At 42.6% G+C, this 23393-nt stretch overlaps 1 protein-coding gene and 1 pseudogene across 1 annotated transcript in view; both read right to left on the minus strand.

Annotated features, from left to right (window-relative positions):
* Nucleotides 1-4084, minus strand: part of LOC134934264 (zinc finger protein 84-like) — a 132786-nt pseudogene extending 128702 nt beyond the window's left edge.
* Nucleotides 4085-4155: 71 nt separating this feature from the next.
* LOC134934265 (putative zinc finger protein 826) overlaps nucleotides 4156-23393 on the minus strand; it is a 43485-nt gene continuing 24247 nt past the window's right edge. Inside the window, exon 4 of the mRNA XM_063929737.1 lies at nucleotides 4156-4265. Within this exon, the coding sequence (XP_063785807.1) occupies nucleotides 4156-4265 (110 nt within the window). The remainder of the gene's footprint in view (nucleotides 4266-23393) is intronic.

Raw genomic sequence — 23393 nt, forward strand, 5'->3', positions numbered from 1 at the left:
AAAGGTCTTAAGCCACTTTGTACATTCGTGGATCTCTACGGCAAAGATATTACCATCAGTTTTAACCCTGAATAGCTTCAAATCATCAAAAAACACAATAATAGAATTTAATAAGTATAAAAAAACTGAAAAAAATTAGTTGGTCAGATGTCAGAAATATGCGTTAGTCAAGTGGCGTGAGTACCCCTCAAAATTTTGCAGTTGGGTTTCAGCAACAGAGATAAAAGATATATAAAGCACAATGTTCTCTAAACAATACGAACTATGGATGAAAAAGCATCCACATAATCTTGCAGAGTAATACTTCAGCAGACACATTTCCACAAAACAAGATTTCTAACTACACAACAAAACTGTCAAAGGCGATAGACCTAACCAGTGAATGGAAGTTGCTCTTACAGAAATACAGTACCGCACAGGTGGAATACTTTGGATATACACAACTGAATGATGCAAATACAAAGTGGGATGGCCCGACAGTGATTGTCACGAACGTGTGCACTGAACCCATTTTTTTATGTATCATTCAATACGCTACTGGACGTATTCAATGCAAAAATCGCACAACATAAACTGGAGGGTGGATTAGGACTAGGACATTATCCACTTGAGCATGTTGTATCATTCAACAACAAGCTATTGTGCTAGCTCACGGCAGGCAATAAACTGACAAGGATACTGGATTTACAGCCTAAAACCAAGTTTTAAAACCATGGGCTGAAATCAACGGGGGTCAATATAGTTTGTACGTGTACACAGACATTATAGAACACCAGAGGGTTGGGAACAGTTATGTACCGCTGCTTCATACTGTTGAAATTAAGTACCTTCCCTCTCATATTGGCACCCCTTCCATTTATCCTGAGGTGTTTTAATTAGCACAGGTTCCTACATTGCTGATCACACATTAATAAGGGCTCTATTTGAAGGTAAGAATTATATAAATGTATATTATGTGATAGTTTTAGACATGTTAGGTCCCCAACTAATGAAGTCACCTGGTTGCGGTGCATGGGCACACATATGTGCACACATATGTGCTAAAAACTTCCCTTATACTCCATGTAGTTTGCAATCAGCATATTTATTTCTCCAGCATAGTACTAGAAGCCTTAGCATGGTAGCATCTCCTAATATGCTTAGAAAAAGAGGCCAGTTCCCCCTCCCCTTTTTCCTTTCTATGCTCTTCAGAATAAACCACCAAGGTCCTTTAAATTTGGGGCGCATTTATATGTCTTAGGCATCACACTACCACATGTGACAGTTTTAACCAATGAAAACACGATAGGAAGCAGCTTCCATGTTCAGTTGTAATTTGCAAACATGGGCTAGAGTGCAGTCATCAATGCACTGGAGTATTTGGCCAGAGAAACAGAAAACTGCTTCAAAAACATGAATCCATTTGCCATCATCACACATGATTGCAGGAAAACACATGTTCCAGCGAATCCAAGTGCTTTGAATTTGAGCAAACATGGTCCAAACAGGATTGTTAATAAATTTACTCCTAAACTATACTCATAAAACATATATTGGTAAGTATATATATAGGTGTAGGGAGAGCAGCTGCTATGGGGCCAAGAGCTTAGAGAAGCTCACTTTCCCTGTCATATTTACATGAGAAACACACATTGTTGCCCATTGAGTGGTATACAAGAGCCCTTACAACTTTTGCCTTTTGATCTGCAATATATCCAATTATATATGTAATTATGTCCCTGGACCTTATTGTATAACATAAACGGATGAAATGATCATGTTATATAATATGAACTGGGACACTGTAATGTGTCACAAAATTAATTGGAGGCACTATAGTGTGGCATAAGACACTGTAATGTAACATAGTATGAACTGGGAACACTGTAGTCATAGGGCTCAATCCTATTAGCTGTGATGATATTGTGCGTGAGAATCATTGTGCAAATGGCCGCACTTTATGGCAGCCTGAATTTGTACAAAAGTGCTCACTGCCCCATAGGTCTCCGAGCACCTTGGTGCAAATTCAGCCCATGAAGGGTGTGAGATCAGGTGCCATTGCTGGCGTTTAAACACTGCGACAATGGCACATCACACACTTCATGGGTAATATGATCAACCCCATAATGTGGATTGGGGGTCCTGAGTTGCATAATATAGTGGCAGCCCTACAATGTGACATGACATGTACTGGTCCACTACTATGGCTCAAGAAATTAAGTAGGGGTCTTCTATGGGGCATAAAATTAACACCTGCTGTAGAGAGGTGTCTCTATACAAGGATTGGGACAGTGGCCCCTTCAAAATGTTGCTATTGGGTCCACAAAGTTCTGGCTATGCCCCTGTGTATATGGACACATCCATGAGTCCAGCTGTACTGTAACTGTCACATACAGTCACACTTACTTGTGGACATGAGAAATTTGCAGGTAATTGAAGTGACCCTATAGAAAGAAACTGAGAGGAGCTGCTGGAACTCTCTACTGGATAGAGATCTCTTTCCTCTACTAGTCCCAGCACCTGCATGGGCAGAACATCTGTATATTACAGAGATCAGTGGCACTATCAGATGCACCATCAACACTTACACCAGATATGTTGTTCTTTTTATGTTTTTATACCCTATTTATTACTTTAGTTACTTCATTTTATGTTTTAATTTTTTAATTGTTTGATGTTATTGTTTAATATGGATAATCTTACTTTTGTTAAAATAACAAAAATATGATTTAAGCCAGTGCACTGCACCGAGAAACTCCTCTCAGCTCTATTTATATACTAATGTATAAGATGTCAGTAGTAGCGCCCCTTATGTGATGAGAGTGTAAGAATTATAATTACAAATTCATAAATTATCATTTCAGGCAATTTTGGGGAATATTACCATGCATATTGTTTATTACATTATACTTGTGCAGAGGTACAACTATAGATGCTTCTCTTCTCTGGTCTTTAACAACATTGATTTATATATAAAACACTTGTCACATTCAGAAAATAAAAATGTCCTCACTTGTAACTATATTGAAGTGATACAAGATAACATACTTATCAAACATATCCTACAGTCAGGCCCTCATAGTGACTCCCCATGTGATTAATAAGTGATATCTTTCTAGTTAAAAACTTGCTCCATTCACAACATTTATATAGTTCCTCTAATGTGCGACTCCTGATGGCTAACAAGATGTGATCTTTCAGAGCAATGAAATGGTGCAATGCTGCATTCAGAACATTGAAATGGTCTCTCTCCTGTGTGGCTCCTCTAATGTATAACAAGTCCTTCCTTGCTACATAAACACTGTCTGCATTCAGAGCATTAAAATGGTTTCTCTCCTGTGTGACTCCTCTGATGTATAACAAGAACTGACTTTTGGGTAAAACATTTGCTGCATTCAGAGCATTTATATGGTTTCTCTCCTGTGTGACTCCTCTGATGTATAACAAGAGGGGACTTTTGGGTAAAACATTTGCTGCATTCAGAGCATTTATATGGTTTCTCTCCTGTGTGACTCCTCTGATGTATAACAAGAAGTGACTTTTGGGTAAAACATTTGCTGCATTCAGGGCATTTAAATGGCTTCTCTCCTGTGTGACTCCTCTGATGTATAACAAGAAGTGACTTTTGGGTAAAACATTTGCTGCATTCAGAGCATTTATATGGTTTCTCTCCTGTGTGACTCCTCTGGTGTGTAACGAGATGTGACTTTCGGTAAAAACACTTCCTGCATTCAGAGCATATGTATGGTTTCTCTCCTGTGTGACTCCTCTGATGTATAACAAGATTATACTTCACAGAAAAACCTTTGCTGCATTCAGAGCATTTAAATGGATTCTCTCCTGTGTGACACCTCTGATGGGTATCAAGATTTAACTGCAGGGAAAAACACTTGCTGCATTCAGAGCATTTATATGGTTTCTCTCCTGTGTGACTCCTCTGATGTATAACAAGATGTGACCTTTGGGTATAACACTTGCTGCATTCAGAGCATTGATATGGTCTCTCTCCTGTGTGACGCCTCTGATGTGTGAGAAGATGTGATTTATATGTAAAGCTTTTGTCACACTCAGAGCACTGATGTGGTTTCTCTCTAGTGAGACTCATAATGTATTAGATTAGATAAAAGCTTTATAAGGTTTCTCCTTTACAGAAAAAAATAATGTTTTTGAGAACCCTTAAGAGGTTTCAAAAGATATTATGTCTGTAGTTGGCTTGATCAGAGAACAATGTCCCTTTCCATTATATCTTCTTATATTCTTAGAGGGAATCTTGCTCCTTATTTGTCCTAAAAGAAAAAGATCACATTTATAAGCATAAATATTACTGTTATAAATCTGTTTGTACAGTAATAATGTTATATTGTGTAAGAAACAAGACATTATATTATATAACATTATATTTATGTACACTGAGAAATTTGATCCAGTCTTTTACCATTCTTTTAAAATATTTGTAATGTGTCTAATTGCTATGTCCCCAATTCCAGTTACATGTGCAGCACAGAGACCTCTACATTCCTTCTGCAGATGCCAATACTTAAGGCCCATACACACTTGGTGAGTTTGAGCTACAAACCTCCTAGTGTGAATGGCCGGGTGATGAGCAGTGAGTGCTGATGCGTGCTCCCACATCTTCACTGGCAGACACCATCTGTCGGCCTGTTTTACCGGCCAAGTGAACCACTTTCCATAGTCTCCTACTGTGGAAAGTGGTTAACCCCCGTGCACATAATACATTGCATGTTCCACCCTACGTCCTCTATCTGCTTATCATCCCTCCATTGCTCTTACTCACAAGGTGGGCTCTGCTTCCTCTGATCTGGCGGTGAGAACAGTGAGCATGGGGCAGCACACTGCAGCTAGAAGGCCGGATCCCTGCTCAGCAACAGGTGGTGCATAGGGCAGAAGGTGTAGGATGTCTGTAGTTGTTGTAGTGTATGAGGGGTATGTCTGTGTATTTCTGGGGCAATGATAGTGAATGAAGAAGGTGTCCACTTCTGGGCTGATGGTAGTGAATAAAAGGATGAGTGTGGGGCTGCTCATGTGTTGGTAGTGAATAAAAGGCCAGAAAGATTGTCTGAGGACTGCAGGGGTGTTGGCATTAGTAAATAAGGAGGGGAGGTTCTGGACTGGGGGATGATGGTGAATGTGGGTTGAGTGATTGGGTGCTGCTGGGGTGTTTTTTTGGGAATAAGTTAAGTGGGGAGTCATTGTTGAATGAGGGGAAGATCTTGGTGCTAAGTATAAGTATGCACATATTAATTACCAACAAACAAGAAGCACCCAGATCTTCTCCTCATTCAAGGTTGTTGGTAATTAATATGTGCATACTTATGTGTGTGTATGTGTAAGTGCTGACAACAACCAATATTTCACCTCCAGGAACCTCTTAATAACTAATTTGCCTAAACAGTCATTCTGCTCAGTGTGATGTCTGCAGAGGAAACAGTGATTATTGTTACATGAAATACCTGATTTTTAATGGGTGAAAAGGGAATTTCTGTGTAACACTGGGTGACTGACAGAGTATATACAGCTATATTATACACACATGATACATGACTGATAAACAATGTATAGCTGTCACATGAATGATCCAATAATTTGGGCCTACATTTTAGTAATTGCTCAGCAAATTGTTTGTTTATAAGATTATGGGACAACTAGATTGTTTCTGCAGGTTTTAGGAGACAAACTATAAATGTCCATCAATGTATTTACACATTTATTATGAGCTTACATTCATTTGTTACATGAAATACCTGATTTTTAATGGGTGAAAAGGGAATTTCTGTGTAACACTGGGTGACTGACAGAGTATATACAGCTATATTATACACACATGATACATGACTGATAAACAATGTATAGCTGTCACATGAATGATCCAATAATTTGGGCCTACATTTTAGTAATTGCTCAGCAAATTGTTTGTTTATAAGATTATGGGACAACTAGATTGTTTCTGCAGGTTTTAGGAGACAAACTATAAATGTCCATCAATGTATTTACACATTTATTATGAGCTTACATTCATTTGTATAATGCTTCATGAATATCTAACTACACTGTGACCCATAGAAACATGTAGATTATGTAAGATAAATGTTATATTTCATTATTTTTGTGGGGTTGTTTTTGCAAAACAATATTAATAAATAATGCATAAACTAAAAAATAAAGCTTATAGAAGTACAGATTGAGCATCCCATATCCAAATTTTCTGAAATACGGATTATTCCCAAATACAGAATTCTTTTACTGAGACTGATATAGTGAAACCTTTGTTTTCTGATGGCTCAATGTACCCAAACTTTGTTTAATATACATTTATTACAAATATTGTATTAAATGACCTTCAGGCTGTGTGTATATGAAACATAAATGCATTCTGTGCTTAGATTTGGGTCCCATTGTCATGATATCTCATTATGGTATGCAATTATTCCAATATACGGAAAAATCTGATATCCAAAATACTTCTGGTCCCAAGCATTTTGGATATGGGATACTCAACCTGTATATCCTTTTAAAATATAAACAATTTTTATTGCTATACTAACTATATAACGATTGCTAAGGTAAACCTTTTTAAGTATTTATAACAAGACAATATCTACAATATAATATCTCTAAATGTTGTATACATATAAAAATATACTAACCTATAGTACAATTACCTTACTCTGGAGATTCTTCCTCTGTCTCTCTCTTACTGCTCCATCCTCCCAGCTCTCCAACCAGTAACTCATCCAGCAGCTCCTCCATCAGCTATCAGTGGCCTGATACAGCCTATTTATAGTCACTCCTGCCCATCTCTCCCCAGTAGTTCCCAGGATGGCCAGAAGGAATTCTTACACTGAGAGGTGACATGTAAATTAGGGTGTCATAACATTAGTATATAGTCATTCAGCACATCAGTTTCTCGTGTCCAGCTCCTTGTCTTGTAAATGAGGTGTAAATATTCCTAAAGTCACTTACTACAATGGGAAATGCTAATTACACCCTGGCAGTGGTAAAACCTTGCATTCTAATTAGATCACAACAGCCTCTGGCCTCCTGTTATGTCACGAAAGGGACCTTTTGTTTCGGAGTCACCTATTGTCCAGGCAGAATATCAGCAGAAAGACCTGTTCTACATATCAGCAGGAACTTCACAATGATACACTGGTAAATTATAACATATTAACAGAATATATACTGTATATTATAACATATTATATATATATATATATATATATATATATATATATAAACATATATACTGTGTATGTAAAAAAAAAAAAAATATATATATATATATAAATGAGACAACTGCCTATAGAACCTCTGTAACTGGGATTAGTACACATTTAGACAAGTTTCTATTTCCAATCAATGATGTCAGAAACCACACAGAAATCATGCATGTACATAATGTACATATATTTACTTAGCATTTAGGCACTTCTATAGGTTAAACAAGTACTGTTTGAACCTGCATAAGTGAGAACCTCTATAAGTGTGACAAACACTTCTTGAACATTGATAAGTGAGAAACCAGATAAGTGCAATGCCTCTTTAAGTGAAACCCAATGTGCCATCCCTAGATATCTCACTTAACCAGGTTTGACTATATATATATATATATATATATATATATATATGTATATATATATATATAAAATAGCCTAGATCTGTGACTTTGTGCCTCATTTGCTAACGCTGGGCGGAGTCACAACACTGGGCAGAGTTAATCAAATGAGTCAAAGATCTAGGCTAATCTATAGGAGACCAGGAGCAGAAGCAGATGGTATGGGCATGGCACAAGCAGGGGTGCAAACCTCCCAGCTTTCTTCAGGCAGAAGGAGGGACACACACGTGGCGAAAAGGGTGCCTGGCCAATGAAAAGGGGCGTGGATTCACAGGAGGACCCGCAATCGCGAGCCACGCCCCGTTTTCGTCAGTGAGAGGGCATGCCCAGCGTTCTGTCAGCTGCTGGCATGCCATACACAAAATGGAAAGCTGCTCAACCAGATTGTAATGTCACTCAGGTGCTAAAAGGGAGGGGTAATTCTGTGTAGGAAAAAAACTGTGTTCCCTAATGCACACCGAGTGAAAAATATTACGACATAATAGTCAGATAATACGGAGATCTTAGTTGCGTATATCTGTAGATATAGGGTTATGCCCCCAGGCCGATCGACAAGGCTTCTCCGTCACTGGGGGTCCCTAATACTAGGTGTGGATCCGGGGTGCAGGACCCCACGATGTCGGCACAGGTCGGCCACCCCAGGTCAGCACACAGGTGAGAATTAATAGGGGTTAATAAGAAGCACAGAAGTGCTATGTAAGTGGTGTGATTAAAATAATATATACAAAGTGATAGGGAAAATCATAAGTGTTAATAAAGTGTTAGGGTGTGCCGACCTGCAGCAGCCCAGCCATTCCGACACAGGGGCCACCGCACCCAACACCCACCCCATAAATAATTACAAATATGTCTGGGTTAAATTCCCAGTGTAAGGCCACATGGTAATGGCTCCTACAGCATCTGAGAGCCAGCTTACCTGGGGATAGGTCGGCACACCCTAACACTTTATTAACACTTATTATTTTTCCTATCACTTTGTATATATTATTTTAATCACACCACTTACATAGCACTTCTGTGCTTCTTATTAACCCCTATTAATTCTCACCTGTGCTTGCCCTGTCAACCCTATCCTGGCCCTGTCACCCCTGTCCTGGTCCTGCACCCCTACCCTGGCCCTTTCACCCTTATCCTGTCCCTGTCATTTCTGTCCTGGCCCCATCGCCCCTATCCTGGCCCTGTCACCCCTGTCCTGGCCCCATCACCCCTGTTCTGACCCTGTCACCCCTGTACTGACCTTGTTACTGCATACCCTCCAACTACCTTTTTGGCAGGTACAGTATTCGCAGCGCCTCCAGAACCCTCCACAATGCACCACACCTCCGCACCTTCCCCTCCACCATATGCGGCACTCCACCCCTCCCACACACGCTGTGCCTCCAGACCCCCTGCACAACCCGCGGCTCCCACTCCCCCACCCATCCACAGCACCTCCAGACCCCCTCCACCATGTATCCCCCAAATATGTCTCCCCCCACACCTGCCTCACTCCACCCGCAGCATCTGCAGACACCCTCCTCCATCCGCGGTCCGCCCCCTCACCCACGGTACCTCCCCACCTGCCCCTCTACCACCTGCAGTGCCTCCAGAACCCCTTCCCTATCCGCCACACCACCCGCACCTTCCCCTCCCCCTCCCGCGGCACATCCGGACCCCTACATCACCCCCGGCACCCCCGCCCCTTCCCATCCCACAGCACCTCCAGAACCCTTCACCCATCCGCAACATCCCCGCACCTTCCCCTCCCCCACCCGTGGCACCCCTGCCCTCCCCCACCTGCAGTGCCTCCGGACCCCTCCCCCATCTGCAGCCCCCACTCTTCTGCCCCTCCCCCACCTGCAGCAGCTCCCGACCCTTCCCCATCCGCCCCCCCCCCCCCACATCCACCCTCCCTCCACCCGCAGCATCTACAGACACCCTCCTCCATCCGCAGTCCTCCCCGCACCCGCTACATTCTGTACATCGTGCCCTGCAGGTGCTTTTCACGCTGTTGCAAAGGGCTGCACCTCCTTTACCATTGCATGTCCTTTCATTGTGCAATATTTAACCAATAACAAAGGAATGCAGGTAATACTCCATATAATACAAATATTGAATCCCAGATAGGCATGCAAGGGTTAAGGGGGCGTAGCCCCTTGCGATGGTGTGAATAGCGCCTGTAGGGCGCGATGAAGCACCTAGTATGTATATATATATATATATATATATATATATAGATACATTGCTCAAAAAAATAAAGTGAACACTGAAATAACACATCCTAGATCTGAATGAATGAAATATTCTTATTAAATACTTTGTTCTTTACATAGCTGAATGTGCTGACAACAAAATCAAACAAAAATTATCAATGAAAATCAAATTTATTTACCCATGGAGGTCTGGATTTGGAGTCACCCTCAAAATTAAAGTGGAAAAGCACACTACATGCTGATCCAACTTTGATGTAATGTCCTTAAAACAAGTAAATATGAGGCTCAGTAGTGTGTGTGGCCTCCACATGCCTTTATGACCTCCCTACAACCCACACAAGTGGCTCAGGAGTGCAGCTCATCCAGGATGGCACATCCATGCGAGCTGTGGCAAGAAGGTTTGCTGTGTCTGTCAGCGTAGTGTCCAGAGCATGGAGGCGCTACCAGGAGACAGGCCAACAACCCAGCAGCAGGACCGCTACCTCCGCCTTTGTGCAAGGAGGAACAGGAGGAGCACTGCCAGAGCCCAGCAAAATGACCTCCAGCAAGCCACAAATGTGCATGTGTCTACTCAAACGATCAGAAACAGACTCCATGTAGGTGGTAAGAGGGTCCGACATCCACAGGTGGGGTTTGTGCTTACAGCCCAACACTGTGCAGGACGTTTGGCATTTGCAAGGGAACACCAAGATTGGCAAATTTGCCACTGGCGCCCTGTGCTCTTCACAGATGAAAGCAGGTTCTCACTGAGCAAATGTGACAGACGTGACAGAGTCTGGAGACGCCAAGGAGAACGTTCTGCTGCCTGCAACTTCCTCCAGCATGACCAGTTTGGCAGTGGGTCAGTAATGGAGTGGGGTGGCATTTCTTTGGGGGGCCGCATAGCCCTCCATGTGCTCACCAGAGGTAGCCTGAGTGCAAATAGGTACCAAGATGATATCTTCAGACCCCTTGTGAGACCGTATGCTGGTGCGGTTGGCCCTGGGTTCCTCCTAATGCAAGACAATGCTAGACCTCATGTGGCTGGAGTGTGTCAGCAGTTCCTGCAAGACAAAGGCATTGATGCTATAGACTGGCCCGCCCGTTCCCCAAACCTGAATCCAATTGAGCACATCTGGAACATCATGTCTCGCTCCATCCACCACAGACTGTCCAGTACTTGGGAGATGCTTTAATCCAGGTCTGGGAGGAGATCCCTCATCAGTAGCATGCCCAGGCATTGTAGGGAGGTCATACAGGCACGTGGAGGCCACACACACTACTGAGCCTCATTTTGACTTGTTTTAAGGACATTACATCAAAGTTGGATCAGCCTGTAGTGTGTTTTTCCAATTTAATTTTGAGTGTGTCTCCAAATCCAGACCGCCATGGGTTAATAAATTTGATTTCAATTGATCATTTTTATGTGATTTTGTTGTCAGTACATTCAACTATGTATAGAACAAAGTATTTAATAAGAATATTTCATTCATTCAGATCTGGGATGTGTTATTTTAGTGTTCCCTATTTTTTTGAGCAGTGTATATATATATATATATATATATATATATATATAGCATTCGCATGTGTGGCACTCATGGGATGAAGAAAAGGAAACACAGCCATGTAATATCAACGTTTCAGTATTTATTTACCATCTTCAGGATATAAAACACACAGCAAACAGCTTACCTTAAATTACATCTACCAACAAGTGAGAGTGAGAGCAGTGTGAAGATGGCACCAGCATCAACCGTCCTTCCGGAAGCGGGACGCGGATTCCCTACGCCATCTGAACCCGATGACATCACTGCATCAGCTGTGCAGGGCGTCAGAGTACATTAACCATTATACAGTGTAAGTAGCCTTAAATCAAACTGAAATAATGCAGCAAAAGCACAGTAAATTTAAAATATACAACATCATAGCCCCATAGATACACTAATAAACAGTACTATTAGTGATGAGCACCGGAAATTTTTCGGGTTTTGTGTTTTGGTTTTGGGTTCGGTTCCGCGGCCGTGTTTTGGGTTCGAACGCGTTTTGGCAAAACCTCACCAAATTTTTTTTGTCGGATTCGGGTGTGTTTTGGATTCGGGTGTTTTTTTCAAAAAACCCTAAAAAACTGCTTAAATCATTGAATTTGGGGGTCATTTTGATCCCAAAGTATTATTAACCTCAATAACCATAATTTCCACTCATTTTCAGTCTATTCTGAACACCTCACACCTCACAATATTATTTTTAGTCCTAAAATTTGCACCAAGGTCGCTGGATGGCTAAGCTAAGCGACACAAGTGGCCGACACAAACACCGGGCCCATCTAGGAGTGGCACTGCAGTGTCACGCAGGCTGTCCCTTCAAAAAACTACTCCCCAAACAGCACATGACGCAAAGAAAAAAAGAGGCGCAATGAGGTAGCTGTGTGAGTAAGCTAAGCGACCCTAGTGGCCGACACAAACACCTGGCCCATCTAGGAGTGGCACTGCAGTGTCACGCAGGCTGGCCCTTCAAAAAACTACTCCCCAAACAGCACATGACGCAAAGAAGAAAAAAAAGAGGCGCAATGAGGTAGCTGTGTGAGTAAGCTAAGCGACCCTAGTGGCCGACACAAACACCTGGCCCATCTAGGAGTGGCACTGCAGTGTCACGCAGGCTGGCCCTTCAAAAAACTACTCCCCAAACAGCACATGACGCAAAGAAAAAAAGAGGCGCAATGAGGTAGCTGTGTGAGTAAGCTAAGTGACCCTAGTGGCCGACACAAACACCTGGCCCATCTAGAAGTGGCACTGCAGTGTCACGCAGGCTGTCCCTTCAAAAAATACTCCCCAAACAGCACATGACGCAAAGAAGAAAAAAAAGGGGCGCAATGAGGTAGCTGTGTGAGTAAGCTAAGCGACCCTAGTGGCCGACACAAACACCTGGCCCATCTAGGAGTGGCACTGCAGTGTCACGCAGGATGGCCCTTCCAAAAAACACTCCCCAAACAGCACATGACGCAAAGAAGAAAAAAAAGAGGCACAATGAGGTAGCTGTGTGAGTAAGCTAAGCGTCCCTAGTGGCCGACACAAACACCTGGCCCATCTAGGAGTGGCACTGCAGTGTCACGCAGGATGGCCCTTCCAAAAAACACTCCCCAAACAGCACATGACGCAAAGAAGAAAAAAAGAGGCGCAATGAGGTAGCTGTGTGAGTAAGCTAAGCGACCCTAGTGGCCGACACAAACACCTGGCCCATCTAGGAGTGGCACTGCAGTGTCACGCAGGATGGCCCTTCCAAAAAACACTCCCCAAACAGCACATGACGCAAAGAAAAGTTAAAGAAAAAATAGGTGCAAGTTGGAATTGTCCTTGGGCCCTCCCACCCACCCTTATGTTGTATAAACAGGACATGCACACTTTAACCAACCCATCATTTCAGTGACAGGGTCTGCCACACGACTGTGACTGAAATGACTGGTTGGTTTGGACCCCCACCAAAAAAGAAGCAATTAATCTCTCCTTGCACAAACTGGCTCTACAGAGGCAAGATGTCCACCTCATCATCATCCTCCGATATATCACCGTGTACATCCCCCTCCTCACAGATTATCAATTCGTCCCCACTGGAATCCACCATCTCAGCTCCCTGTGTACTTTGTGGAGGCAGTTGCTGCTGGTGAATGTCTCCACAGAGGAATTGATTATAACTCATTTTAATGAACATCATCTTCTCCACATTTTCTGGATGTAACCTCGTACGCCGATTGCTGACAAGGTGAGCGGCGGCACTAAACACTCTTTCGGAGTACACATTTGTGGGAGGGCAATTTAGGTAGAATAAAGCCAGTTTGTGCAAGGGCCTCCAAATTGCCTCTTTTTCCTGCCAGTATAAGTACGGACTGTCTGACGTGCCTACTTGGATGCGGTCACTCATATAATCCTCCACCATTCTTTCAACTGGGAGAGAATCATATGCAGTGACAGTAGACGACATGTCCGTAATCGTTGTCAGGTCCTTCAGTCCGGACCAGATGTCAGCATCAACAGTCGCTCCAGACTGCCCTGCATTACCGCCAGCGGGTGGGCTCGGAATTCTGAGCCTTTTCCTCGCACCCCCAGTTGCGGGAGAATGTGAAGGCGGAGATGTTGACAGGTCGCGTTCCGCTTGACTTAACAATTTTCTCACCAGCAGTTCTTTGAACCCCTGCAGACTTGTGTCTGCCGGAAAGAGAGATCCAAGGTAGGTTTTAAATCTAGGATCGAGCACGGTGGCCAAAATCTAGTGCTCTGATTTCAACAGATTGACCACCCGTGAATCCTTGTTAAGCAAATTAAGGGCTCCATCCACAAGTCCCACATGTCTAGCGGAATCGCTCTGTGTTAGCTCCTCCTTCAATGTCTCCAGCTTCTTCTGCAAAAGCCTGATGAGGGGAATGACCTGACTCAGGCTGGCAGTGTCTAAACTGACTTCACGTGTGGCAAGTTCAAAAGGTTGCAGAACCTTGCACAACGTTGAAATCATTCTCCACTGCGCTTGAGACAGGTGCATTCCACCTCCTATATCGTGCTCAGTTGTATAGGCTTGAATGGCCTTTTGCTGCTCCTCCAACCTCTGAAGCATATAGAGGGTTGAATTCCACCTCGTTACCACTTCTTGCTTCAGATGATGGCAGGGCAGGTTCAGGCGTTTTTGGTGGTGCTCCAGTCTTCTGTACGTGGTGCCTGTACGCCGAAAGTGTGCCGCAATTCTTCTGGCCACCGACAGCATCTCTTGCACGCCCCTGTCGTTTTTTAAATAATTCTGCACCACCAAATTCAAGGTATGTGCAAAACATAGGACGTGCTGGAATTTGCCCAGATTTAATGCACACACAATATTGCTGGCGTTGTCCGACGCCACAAATCCACAGGAGAGTCCAATTGGGGTAAGCCATTCTGCGATGATCTTCCTCAGTTGCCGTAAGAGGTTTTCAGCTGTGTGCATATTCTGGAAAGCGGTGATACAAAGCGTAGCCTGCCTAGGAAAGAGTTGGCATTTGCTAGATGCTGCTACTGGTGCCGCCGCAGCTGCTCTTGCGGCGGGAGTCAATACATCTACCCAGTGGGCTGTCACAGTCATATAGTCCTGAGTCTGCCCTGCTCCACTTGTCCACATGTCCGTGGTTAAGTGGACATTGGGTACAACTGCATTTTTTAGGACACTGGTGAGTCTTTTTCTGAGGTCTGTGTACATTTTCGGTATCGCCTGCCTAGAGAAATGGAACCTAGATGGTATTTTGTACCGGGGACACAGTACCTCAAACAAGTCTATAGTTGGCTCTGCAGTAATGATGGATACCGGAACCACGTTTCTCCCTGCCCAGGATGCCAAGGCCTCAGTTATCCGCTTTGCAGCAGGATGACTGCTGTGATATTTCATCTTCCTCGCAAAGGACTGTTGGACAGTCAATTGCTTGGTGGAAGTAGTAAAAGTGGTCTTACGACTTCCCCTCTGGGATGACCATCGACTCCCAGCAGCAACAACAGCAGCGCCAGCAGCAGTAGGCGTTACACGCAAGGATGCACCGGAGGAATCCCAGGCAGGAGAGGACTCGTCAGAATTGCCAGTGACATGGCCTGCAGGACTATTGGCATTCCTGGGGAAGGAGGAAATCGACACTGAGGGAGTTGGTGGGGTGGTTTGCGTGAGCTTGGTTACAAGAGGAAGGGATTTACTGGTCAGTGGACTGCTTCCGCTGTCGCCCAAAGTTTTTGAACTTGTCACTGACTTATGATGAATGCGCTGCAGGTGACGTATAAGGGAGGATGTTCCGAGGTGGTTAACGTCCTTACCCCTACTTATTACAGCTTGACAAAGGCAACACACGGCTTGACAAATGTTGTCCGCATTTCTGTTGAAATACTTCCACACCGAAGAGCTGATTGTTTTGGTATTTTCACCAGGCATGTCAATGGCCATATTCCTCCCACGGACAACAGGTGTCTCCCTGGGAGCCTGACTTAAACAAACCACCTCACCATCAGAATCCTCCTGGTCAATTTCCTCCCCAGGGCCAGCAACACCCATATCCTCCTCATCCTGGTGTACTTCAACACTGACATCTTCAATCTGACTATCAGGAACTGCACTGCGGGTGCTCCTTCCAGCACTTGCAGGGGGCGTGCAAATGGTGGAAGGCGCATGCTCTTCACGTCCAGTGTTGGGAAGGTCAGGCATCGCAACCGACACAATTGGACTCTCCTTGTGGATTTGTGATTTCGAAGAACGCACAGTTCTTTGCTGTGCTTTTGCCAGCTTAAGTCTTTTCATTTTTCTAGCGAGAGGCTGAGTGCTTCCATCCTCATGTGAAGCTGAACCACTAGCCATGAACATAGGCCAGGGCCTCAGCCGTTCCTTGCCACTCCGTGTGGTAAATGGCATATTGGCAAGTTTACGCTTCTCCTCCGACGATTTTATTTTAGATTTTTTAGTCCTTTTTTTACTGATATTTGGTGTTTTGGATTTTACATGCTCTGTACTATGACATTGGGCATCGGCCTTGGCAGACGACGTTGATGGCATTTCATCATCTCGGCCATGACTAGTCGCAGCAGCTTCAGCACGAGGTGGAAGTCAATCTTGATCTTTCCCTATTTTTGGAACCTCAACATTTTTGTTCTTAATAGGCACAACTAAAAGGCACCTCAGGTAAACAATGTAGATGGATGGATACTAGTATACTTACGGATGACGAGCGACTGCCGACACAGAGGTAGCTACAGCCGTGGACTACCGTACTGCGTCTGCTAGTATAGACTGGATGATAATGATATAAAAAATATATATATATCACTACTGCAGGACAGGTATATATTATATAATGACGGACCTGCTGGACACTGTCAGCAGACTCCTAAACTACTAGTATGAAGAAGATAGAAAAAAAAAACCCACCACAGGTAGGTATACAATTATGGACGAGCGACTGCCGACACAGAGGTAGCTACAGCTGTGGACTACCGTACTGCGTCTGCTAGTATAGAGTAGACTGGATGATAATGATATAAAAAATATATATATATCACTACTGCAGGACAGGTATATATTATATAATGGCGGATCTGCTGGACACTGTCAGCAGACTCCTAAACTACTAGTATGAAGAAGATAGAAAAAAAAACCCCACCACAGGTAGGTATACAATTATGGACGAGCGACTGCCGACACAGAGGTAGCTACAGCCGTGGACTACCGTATTGCGTCTGCTAGTATAGAGTAGACTGGATGATAATGATATAAAAAATATATATATATCACTACTGCAGGACAGGTATATATTATATAATGACGGACCTGCTGGACACTGTCAGCAGACTCCGAAACTACTAGTATGAAGAAGATAGAAAAAAAAAACCCACCACAGGTAGGTATACAATTATGCACGAGCGACTGCTGACACAGAGGTAGCTACAGCCGTGGACTACCATCCTGCGTCTGCTAGTATAGAGTAGACTGGATGATAATGATATAAAAAATATATATATATCACTACTGCAGGACAGGTATATATTATATAATGATGGACCTGCTGGACACTGTCTGCAGACTCCGAAACTACTAGTATGAAGAAGATATAAAAAAAAAACTACCACAGGTAGGTATACAATTATGGATGAGCGACTGCCGACACAGAGGTAGCTACAGCCGTGGACTACCGTACTGCGTCTGCTTGAGTAGACTGGATGATAATGATATTAAAAATATATATATATCACTACTGCAGGACAGGTATATATTATATAATGATGGACCTGCTGGACACTGTCAGCAGACTCCTAAACTACTAGTATGAAGAAGATAGAAAAAAAAACCACCACAGGTAGGTATACAATTATGGACGAGCGACTGCCGACACAGAGGTAGCTACAGCCGTGGACTACCGTACTGCGTCTGCTAGAATAGAGTAGACTGGATGATAATGATTTAAAATATATATATATATATCACTACTGCAGGACAGGTATATATTATATAATGACGGACCTGCTGGACAATGTCAGCAGACTCCGAAACTACTAGTATGAAGAAGATAGAAAAAAAAACCCCACCACAGGTAGGTATACAATTATGGACGAGCGACTGCTGACACAGAGGTAGCTACAGCCATGGACTACCGTCCTGCGTCTGCTAGTATAGAGTAGACTGGATGATAATGATATAAAAATATATATATATCACTACTGCAGGACAGGTATATATTATATAATGATGGACCTGCTGGACACTGTCAGCAGACTCCCAAACTACTAGTATGAAGAAGATAGTTAAAAAAAAACTACCACAGGTAGGTATACAATTATGGATGAGCGACTGCCGACACAGAGGTAGCTACAGCCGTGGACTACCGTACTGCGTCTGCTTGAGTAGACTGGATGATAATGATATAAAAAATATATATATTACTACTGCAGGACAGGTATATATTATATAATGACGGACCTGCTGGACACTGTCAGCAGACTCCTAGACTACTAGTATGAAGAAGATAGAAAAAAAAAACTACCACAGGTAGGTATACAATTATGGATGAGCGACTGCCGACACAGAGGTAGCTACAGCCGTGGACTACCGTACTGCGTCTGCTAGAGTAGACTGGATGATAATGATATAAAAAATATATATATATATATCACTACTGCAGGACAGGTATATATTATATAATGATGGACCTGCTGGACACTGTCAGCAGACTCCTAAACTACTAGTATGAAGAAGATAGAAAAAAAAACCACCACAGGTAGGTATACAATTATGGACGAGCGACTGCCGACACTGAGGTAGCTACAGCCGTGGACTACCGTACTGCGTCTGCTAGTATAGACTGGATGATAATGATATAAAAAATATATATATATCACTACTGCAGGATAGGTATATATTATATAATGACGGACCTGCTGGGCACTATCAGCAGACTCCTAAATTACTAGTATGAAGAAGATAGAAAAAAAAAACCACCACAGGTAGGTATACAATTATGGACGAGCGACTGCCGACACAGAGGTAGCTACAGCCGTGGACTACCGTACTGCGTCTGCTAGTATAGAGTAGACTGGATGATAATGATATAAAATATATATATATATATCACTACTGCAGGACAGGTATACATTTTATATAATGACGGACCTGCTGGACACTGTCAGCAGACTCCTAGACTACTAGTATGAAGAAGATAGAAAAAAAAAACTACCACAGGTAGGTATACAATTATGGATGAGCGACTGCCGACACAGAGGTAGCTACAGCCGTGGACTACCGTACTGCGTCTGCTAGAGTAGACTGGATGATAATGATATAAAAAATATATATATATATATCACTACTGCAGGACAGGTATATATTATATAATGATGGACCTGCTGGACACTGTCAGCAGACTCCTAAACTACTAGTATGAAGAAGATAGAAAAAAAAACCACCACAGGTAGGTATACAATTATGGACGAGCGACTGCCGACACTGAGGTAGCTACAGCCGTGGACTACCGTACTGCGTCTGCTAGTATAGACTGGATGATAATGATATAAAAAATATATATATATCACTACTGCAGGATAGGTATATATTATATAATGACGGACCTGCTGGGCACTATCAGCAGACTCCTAAATTACTAGTATGAAGAAGATAGAAAAAAAAAACCACCACAGGTAGGTATACAATTATGGACGAGCGACTGCCGACACAGAGGTAGCTACAGCCGTGGACTACCGTACTGCGTCTGCTAGTATAGAGTAGACTGGATGATAATGATATAAAATATATATATATATATCACTACTGCAGGACAGGTATACATTTTATATAATGACGGACCTGCTGGACACTGTCAGCAGACTCCTAAACTACTAGTATGAAGAAGATAGAAAAAAAAAACCACCACAGGTAGGTATACAATTATGGACGAGCGACTGCCGACACAGAAATAGCTACAGCCGTGGACTACCGTACTGCGTCTGCTAGTATAGAGTAGACTGGATGATAATGATATAAAAAATATATATATATCACTACTGCAGGACAGGTATATATTATATAATGACGGACCTGCTGGACACTGTCAGCAGACACCTAAACTACTAGTATGAAGAAGATAGAAAAAAAAAACGATCACAGGTAGGTATACAATTATGGATGAGCGACTGCCGACACAGAGGTAGCTACAGCCGTGGACTACCGTACTGCGTCTGCTAGTATAGAGTAGACTGGATGATAATGATATAAAAAATATATATATATATCACTACTGCAGGACAGGTATATATTATATAATGACGGACCTGCTGGACACTGTCAGCAGACTCCTAAACTACTAGTATGAAGAAGATAGAAAAAAAACCCACCACAGGTAGGTATACAATTATGGACGAGCGACTGCCGATACAGAGGTAGCTACAGCCGTGGACTACCGTACTGCTTCTGCTAGTATAGACTGGATGATAATGATATAAAATATATATATATCACTACTGCAGGTATATATTACAATATAATGAATGACAGACCTGCTGGACACTGTCAGCAGAATGCGTTTATAGAATAAAATAAAAAAACACCACACGAGTGTTTAACTTTTTCAGGCAGACAATATACTGGTGATCACTGGTCAGTCACACTGGCAGCAAAAGTGTGCACTGTTATGTACTCCTGCTATAACTGCTCCACAGTCTCCACCACAATTAAGCTGTGTGAGCAGTGAGCACTCAGCACAGTCAGATATACATAGATGATATTATCATGCAGCACACTGAGGCTGAGCACAGATATGGTATGTGACTGTGTATCGTTTTTTTTTTCAGGCAGAGAACGGATTATATTAAATAATAAATAAAACTGGTGGTCACTAGTATAACTATCAGCAAAACTCTGCACTCTCTGAGTACTCCGAGTCCTAATGCTCCCCAAAATTACTAAAATTAAATTAATAGTAAATCAAGTGTCTCACTCTCTATCTAAACGGAGAGGACGCCAGCCACGTCCTCTCCCTATCAATCTCAATGCACGTGTGAAAATGGCGGCGACGCGCGGCTCCTTATATAGAATCCGAGTCTCGCGATAGAATCAGAGCCTCGCAAGAATCCGACAGCGGGATGATGACGTTCGGGTGCGCTCGGGTTAACCGAGCAAGGCGGGAAGATCCGAGTCTGCCTCGGACCTGTGTAAAAAGGCTGAAGTTCGGGGGGCTTCGGTTTTCGAGAAACCGAACCCGCTCATCACTAAGTACTATGCCAGTATACATATTGTGACACATAACAAATTGTATCACAATTAACAGGTAAATAACTTAATCAATAAAAGGGCTATAATAATGATATTAATATTAATTTATAAAAAGACAGACCATGAGATATACTCTCCTTGGAGGTGGTATATGGTCAGTCATCCTATATTTGATGCTAGACAAATTATGTCCCATTTCGGCAAAATGATGCGCCAACGGCTGCTCACTTGTATCGCAATCACACGGATGGCAGACCGGTGGGACGACATTCTTTATTTGATTTTACACTGGGATATCCGATATATATAAAAGTCCACATGGACACAAAATTTGGTAGACAACTAATGTGCTGTTACAGTCCAAGTGGTGTCGAATGCAATATTCCTTGCCAGAATGGGGGTGACAAACTTTTTCACCTGCAAAGAAAAATCTGCATGTAGTGCAGGGACATTTAAAGCATCCACATTTTTTATTTGCAAGGAAATGCATTGAACGCTCACTATTGGAACCAGTAATATCTGTACGTACCAGAAGATCCCTAAGATTCCTGTCTCTAGTATAACAACGTATGATAGAGTGTTGATATAAATGAAGCGCAGTGTCTGTTTGGATAATAGGCCAAAGACTTTTAGTAGTTCTATTCACCGCTGGTGATAAACTATTATATCTGCTGATTACAGGAAATCTATTAGATAACTGAATACGATTTTTCTTTTCCAACAAAGATTTCCTATCAGCAGACATAACCTTATCTTTCATATTTTGGAGACATTTACTATCATAGCCTCTATCACAAAATTTGTCACTTGCCATATCAATCTATTGGCACGCCATCTGAACTTTAGAGTTAATTCTACGAATCCTCACAATCTGAGAATATGGAAGTCCTAATTTGAGTGCACGGGGATGATTACTATTCATATGTAATGCAGTATCTGAGCCGCTTGTCATTGCGTTACAGCAGGTCCGAGATATGCAGCGCCGATGAGGAAATCCCGATCACGTCACAGGGGCTGCTGACTGGGATTTCCTTTCTGATGTCTCAGGTGCTGGGCATCGCTCTGCTTCACCTGCCCCACCCCACCCCACCGCACATCACTGATATATACAGTATATATATATATATATAGAGAGAGGAGGAGAGAGGGAAAATAGAGAGAAAATGAAATGATATTTCTCATGATCATAAAAACATTGTGATATAAAGGCTTAATATTAGTTTCTTAGACATATGTGCATAGTGAATTTATGAATGAAACTTTTCAAAACAATGATTTGTAATGATTTTTTTTATTAAATGCTCTCCCAACAAGTAGTTTTCATTTATAACTTGGGTACATTTTTATAGGTATAAAATGTTGAGTCACAATGAGTTAATCATGAGTTTTGCTTGTTAATGTCTAATGTCAATCAAGGATATGAGGAGTCTTAAATATGTGTAAGACCATCGTTTTATGATGTAGATGTCCATAGTATGTCAATAACAGCTCAAGTAGGCAAATATAAATGACAGCTTATCACTATTTTAAGAAAGGAAGGTGGGACAATCCAACAACTTTGAAAGTTTCATTAAGCTCAGCAGTGAAAACCAGACAGATCTATGGGGGTAATTCAGACTTGATCGTAGATGTGCTAAATTTAGCAAATCTATGATCACTTTCACAAACATGCGGGGGACGCCCAGCACAGGGCTAGTCCGCCCTGAATGTCTGGCTCCACCCCATCCCCTCCCCCGCACAGGTACAAAAGCATTGCACGGTGCTGGCCTGTCCCCTCCCGCCCAGCCCAGCAAATGATTGACAGGCAGAGGTAATCGCGGGGCTGAAATGCTGTTCGCATCTCTGGCATGCGCCGGTGCCCTGCGGCACCTGTGCATACGCAGTTCAGACCTGACCTCCCGGTGTGCAGAATCGAACAGCAGCAATCAGGTCTGAATTAGACCCTATGATGATACCAGACTTAGCAACCACAGAGATTGTAATAGCATCTTACAACCAATAAAATGCTAAACTGAGAGTAAGTAGTCACGTCTCACCATCCACTGTTCGGAAGAGACATTGATCAGGTCTTCATTGTAGAATTTTTGCTAAGAAAACACTACTATAGGAGAGAAATAAGAAGTGACTTGTTTGAGCCAAGGAGCACATGTTGTGGACATCATACCAGTTCCACATTTTATATTTTGGATCCCAAATGCCATTTCCTGCCACAGCCGGGGGTGTAAGGGATATTAGCTATTTTCTATTTAGTAACAAAGCAACACATTAACCAGTAACTTTCTACCTGACTATTTAAATAAAGTCATATTCTTTGAGATTATCAAACACTGTTTGGATTTGGAAAATCCTTTATTACAATATCTAGT

The sequence above is a fragment of the Pseudophryne corroboree genome, chromosome 6 (assembly GCF_028390025.1).
Source record: "Pseudophryne corroboree isolate aPseCor3 chromosome 6, aPseCor3.hap2, whole genome shotgun sequence".
Lineage (NCBI taxonomy): Eukaryota > Metazoa > Chordata > Amphibia > Anura > Myobatrachidae > Pseudophryne > Pseudophryne corroboree.